The sequence below is a fragment of the Phaseolus vulgaris genome, chromosome 4 (genome assembly GCF_000499845.2).
Source record: "Phaseolus vulgaris cultivar G19833 chromosome 4, P. vulgaris v2.0, whole genome shotgun sequence".
Lineage (NCBI taxonomy): Eukaryota > Viridiplantae > Streptophyta > Magnoliopsida > Fabales > Fabaceae > Phaseolus > Phaseolus vulgaris.
In genome coordinates this window covers 3,631,285-3,637,040 of record NC_023756.2, presented here as the reverse complement: position 1 = coordinate 3,637,040, position 5,756 = coordinate 3,631,285, and the positions used below count along the sequence as shown (strand labels likewise).

The following is a 5,756-nucleotide window of genomic DNA, read 5'->3' as shown; positions in this document are numbered from 1 at the left end:
CAACAATGGAAGGTAAAGAAAGACAAGCAAAAATTAAAGCTACTAATAAAAGTAAGTACACAAAAAATGAACCAAAGAAATGTTCTTGAAAAGATTACAAACCACAAATTCTAGAGTGGACTGACACAAACTGTTGCAGAATTTATATGATTTTTTTCACAAAGCTTTTTAGGCTGAAATATTTATGGTATAAACTCAACAAGGAGAAATATGCAACAAATTTTAGGCTAAATGGATATGTATTCAGAGAGAAATAAATACAACAAGTTGATAAAACCGCAAGTAATTTGGTATAATTATGCAATCTAGGTTCAACATTGACCTTGTGGAGTGTAAGATTTATGGTAATTTTTATACAAAGAATTTAAAGCTAAAATTTGAACTAGTTATAGGTAAAATATGAAGCATTATATGGTAAAAGTTCAATAATAAAACACCAAAAGGAATTAGGTGCACTAAATTGAAAACTGAGAGTTACAAGTGCATTGAAACTATGCGTGAAACAGCAAAAACGTTCTGGCTTTTGTGGTTTTCTTTTTTGTAGTTGAAATTAGGACATGCTCGTTTCGTAAAAAAAACTTTTCACAAGATTTGGATGCAAAATGAGGTCAGGAAAATTTTTTGCTTTATTTTTCAAAGCAAAGTGAAAATCATAAAATTATGGAAACTAAGCAAAAACCTAAGGAAATCAAAGAACACTTGAAAAAAACTTCAAGACAATTTTTGGAAATGGATTAAAGAAACTCACTAATGAACTAGTAAGACTAAAAAATAGGTAAAAACTGAAAAGCACCAAAGCATACACTCAAAAAAATGCTTGCGACATGAATGCATCAGAGGTTTGGATGCCAAAAGAATAACCGCAAGGTTATCAAAATAAACTTTGGGAATAGTATTAGTAACGTGTAGCTTAGTGAGGAGAGATTGAACCCAAATTATATCAGCAAGAACAGTGGCAATGATTCTATATTAAGCTTCAGTGCTACTGTGAGAGACTACTTTTTGTTTGTGAGAGCCCCATGATATCAAGTTTCTTTTGAGATACACAGTAATCGGTGGTAGATCGCCTATCATCAAGATCAGATCCCCAGTCTGCATCATTGAAGTCGATGATGGAAAAAATCAGAACATGGATGGAGAACAAGACCATGGTGTAGAGTATCAGAAAGATATCTTAAAATCCATTTAACTACCTTCCAATGGTGTTCCTGGATTATGCATATATTGGCAAACTTTATTGATAGAGAACGAGAGTTTTGGTCGAGTGATGGTAAGATATTGTAGAGCACCAACAACAGATTTGTAATGAGTGGAGTCTTTAATAGTTGTGGTGCCATATTGAATGAGTTTAAGGAAAAATACCATAGGAGTTGGATGAGGAAGAGCAGTGAGCATGTGAGTTCTGTCAAGAAAGTCCTTGATTAATTTGGTTTGAGTGAGATATAGTTTTTCGTCGGAGGTAGGAGAAACTTCTATTCCAAGGAAACAATGAAGAGAACCAAGATTTCTTAACAAAGATTTGGATTGTAGATTATTGATGAATTGTTGAATAATCATGGTAGTGTTTCTAGTGATGATGGTGTTGTCAACGTATATGAGAACATATAACATGTTTCCATTCCATAATTTGATGAAAAGAGAGGAATCGCTCTGAGAGGCATGAAATCCCATAGCTGATAAAGTTTGACTTAGCTTGTTAAACCATGAGCATGAGGAGCTTGCTTCAAGCCATATATGGCTTTATGGAGTGAGAATTATTGGGAATGGGGATAGAAGACGATGAATCTTGGAGAGGATGAGCACTGGTGGGGATTGGTGGAGAAGACTGAAAGTTACATGTATTTGTGCTAGCAGTAGATGATCACAAGGTTTGAGTAAAGGGTACAAAGCACAACCAAAAGCTTTTAACAAATTATATGCAGGTTTCTTGTGAAAAAACTTTTCATAAGGATTGTGATTTTGAAGAACGGGAGTGGGTAAATAGAAAATAGAGAGAAAATTGTCAAGGATCAATTGACATTTCTCAGTCAACAACGGTTATAAAAGTACAAGAAGAATATACTTTATTGTTATTATTATTATTTAAGTAGGTCTTTATGGAGAGGCACAGAATCCCATTTGCCAAAGTGCAGTAATAATGCACACAAAATGCCATCTCTAATCTACTTCTCTTCAGCCGGCAAAGAAACACAAGTACCCTTGAGGCTAACTTAGCATAAACCACAGTAGCAATTAATCTGGAAAAAATCTTGCAGTATAAATCTAAACATCTTCAAGAGACTAGATTAAACTAAACCACACTATTTTGTGGCTCAATATTGACACATTTACACTGTTGAACTATGCCGTAGTCGTTTTCTCTTTGATGCATCCTTATTACTATGTTGGTGGTGGTAGGCAACATAATGAGAGTGATGTTCCATGAAAAGGGTTGGTTAGTAGAGGAATTGCCTTCCAGTGTAGGTTTGTCCAAAGGACCAACTTGGTGGTGCAGCATTGTATGAGAGGACACTGCCACCATCACTTGTGGTGACCAAAAAGGAGAGACTCTGTCCATTAAGGTAGGAATTACTCTGCCAGTTTTGGCCCCAATTCCTTGACATGGCTTGCCATCTACTCCTTGAACCTTTGATGGCCACAGAATGCACATCACCAGCACCTCCAACATTAGTCACAAGGACTAAGTTGAAGTATGAATGACCATTGATGGTGAACCTGATTCCGCCCCTTCTTCTGCACCTTACCCTTCAATCAAAATCCATCAAGACAAAAATATCACCTTCAAGACCAATAGGTAGTAAAAGTAAGGATAAAACTTGGAGTATTTATACTCACCATCTTATCCAATCACACTCTGTCATATATAACAACTTCCTCAACTTTTGCATCAGTTATCTTACAAGTCATGTGAACTACCATTTTGTTGAATGCATTATGTAAACTTTTTCATAAAAATAAAGCCCAAACATAACTAGAATTCCTTGGACGTTTTAGGTGTTATCTGATCGAAAAATCCTGGTAGTTTATGAAGTGAAACTTTAACTGTGATTGCCCAATAGTACAAAAAAACATTCAAAAGAACTGCATTTAAGTCTCATCGTGAAAGTAGTTATGTTTGTACAAATTAGTTCACATGCTGCATAAATACTATGTACTAGAATCTTTAAAGGATAAAGGAAAATAGAGTGGTGAAGTTACCTTCTGTAAACCACAGGAACAATACCAGCTTTGTATTGAGCAATTTGCTGAAAAACAGGTTGAGAAAGATCAAAATGGTGATTGGGAGGATCACACCATCCACCAGGGGGGCAGAAATTAGTGGCAGTGACTACAATGGTGCCAGGGAGACACCACTGTGGATCATTTGCACATTTGATTTGGTAGCATGAGCCACAACTCAAGCCATTGTTGAACAAGGCAGTGCTAAGAGCTGCTGTGTCAGTTCCATACCCTTGGCTATACAGGTTTCCATAGCCACAAGCCCCACCTGCAATAGGATGATATAGATAACTATGCAAGCAAACTTGAAAAATCTAATGTACAATTTTGGCAAACACATACATTTCTTAGTCACATTTGTTCATACATGCTACAGGCAATACATTAACACATCCATACATACATTAATACATACCCATTGTCCCAGAAGCATCACTTCCACCATAGAATGTGGCATGTGCATTGTTCCAACCCCCATTGGTGGCATAACCATTAGCATAGGAGATCATGATGGAGAAACACCCCAGAAGGAAAAAACCAACATAAACCATTTTCCTGCATAAATGCAGCAGAATTTGATTCAGCAATGTGATATCCCTATAACAATAAATTGAAAGAAAGCATAAGGAGGACATGAGATAATAAATTACTTGGATGTGAACATTGAATGGAGTTGTTTGGGAAATGAGGGGGGGACTGGAGATGGAATAAATAGAGGTGAGTCAACATCAAACCCTGACACACTTTAGCTGTTGGGACCATGCAAGTGCTCAAAAACTGTGAGGGAGTAAGCAGCATTGGGACTCAACTCAGTTTTCTTCAAACTCTGCTTTTCAATGGAGATCAAACCATTTACCTCAAACCAAATCAGTCAATGGAATCCTTACCTGCTCAACTCAGGTACAAGAATCAGTATCAACCACAATTTTTTCAACAAGTATTCAATACAATTATCCCTTCAAAATTGATAACTTTATTTACATGTTTTACCAGATTATGATAACCATAAATTTATGAGAAGATGAATTTGATGATATTATAGATAAAGATGATGAAAAACATATATAAAACAACTAAAAAGTTGGTATATGTAATTCTTATAAAAAAAAAATATACTTTAGTCGTAAAAAATCTCAAAATTATCAATCATTAATCATTATTGAATTGCTAAATTTTAAGAATCTTGAGCAATGCCTCATTTGATATGTTGGTACTAGAAGAGTTACTTCTTAAAACTCTTCTTTGCCATCATCATAGGACTTAGATTTCAAATATATGAAAATATTAATATTTATCTAATAATATATTATTAAATGAGTAAATAAGATCTTGTAATAAATAAAAAAATTACAATAAAAACACATAATTTATAATTTTTAATAAATTTTAAACAATAATAAGAATATATTAAATTAAAATTAAATCATCCAGTTATTATAATTCCATAGACAATTTGCATTCACATTTTGCTGAATCCCTTTGGTAGAAAGCACACTCAGACAGAATGGTTGGTGCAATTAGTGTTGATATCTATCCCATCATAGTCAAATCCAAACATGAATAAATAAATAAGTAAAATTCTTATAGTATCTATTCTTAATAATATAGTTTGGTGTTTTTTTTTCCTATTTATAATTTATAAAATTAGAAATATCTCTTATTTATATACATTATTTTCGGTATATTATTATTTAATGTTATATATATGTATATAATTTAGGTTTTAATTAACTCCAAAAACTATTTGGTGGGATAAGTATTGTCTCTATCCATCTTCACTATTGTACCCGTGAATTAATGTACTCTCTCTCATCATTGTTGCCTAATTTTTTTTATTTAAGATATAAAAAAAGTTAATAAACTGATAAAAACACAATGATTTTATAAAATTAATCTTATCATAATTTATTCATTTTATTTGTTTCTGTTAGTTAAAAACAAAAAATGATATTTCATTAGAAAATAAAACAACACTGTGTTTAGAATTATGTTTTTTCTTACGTAAGATAATTTTACTAGAATCTCTAGTAAATTAAAAGAAAATTATTAAATAAAAATGATTTTAGAAAAAAAAATATTTAGCTATTACACCTAAAATAAATATTATTTTTTAATTAAAAAAATTATTAATATCTAATTTAATTTTTATTATTAATAAATATTTTTTAAATTAGTATTTATATAACTACTAAGATTTTTAATAATAATTTTAAAATCTAGTTAATTAGATTATAATTTATAAAATATTTATCAATTAATAAAAAACTAAATTAAATATTAATATTTTTTAGTTTCTAAAATATTATCTAATCTAGTTCATATAATAACTAATTATTATTTTTTTAAAATTTTATTTCTACTTAGAATTTTTTTAATAATGATAATTATGAAAAAAAAATGTTATATAATTTAATTTAGTAGATTTTAAATCTAATTTAAATTTAATGAAATTTGTATTTATTTGTATATTATTATTAGTATATTATGAGTGACTTTATTATTCTAATTTATATGAGATTGCTCAATATAATTTACTT

The 5,756-nt window shown here is 31.1% G+C and overlaps 2 protein-coding genes across 2 annotated transcripts; both read right to left on the bottom strand.

Moving 5' to 3' along the window:
• Positions 1-982: 982 nt before the first annotated feature.
• Positions 983-1,671, bottom strand: LOC137836606 (uncharacterized mitochondrial protein AtMg00810-like). Its single transcript, XM_068645267.1, has 2 exons — positions 1,194-1,671; positions 983-1,092 (listed from the first exon to the last, which is right to left on the bottom strand). Exons 1-2 carry the CDS (start codon positions 1,669-1,671, stop codon positions 983-985), a joined length of 588 nt encoding a protein of 195 aa, XP_068501368.1.
• Positions 1,672-2,037: 366 nt separating this feature from the next.
• On the bottom strand, positions 2,038-4,038 carry LOC137836920 (expansin-A10-like). Its single transcript, XM_068645716.1, has 4 exons — positions 3,870-4,038; positions 3,635-3,774; positions 3,199-3,487; positions 2,038-2,745 (listed from the first exon to the last, which is right to left on the bottom strand). Exons 1-4 carry the CDS (start codon positions 3,881-3,883, stop codon positions 2,436-2,438), a joined length of 753 nt encoding a protein of 250 aa, XP_068501817.1. The 5' UTR covers positions 3,884-4,038; the 3' UTR covers positions 2,038-2,435.
• Between the last annotated feature and the right edge of the window lie 1,718 nt (positions 4,039-5,756).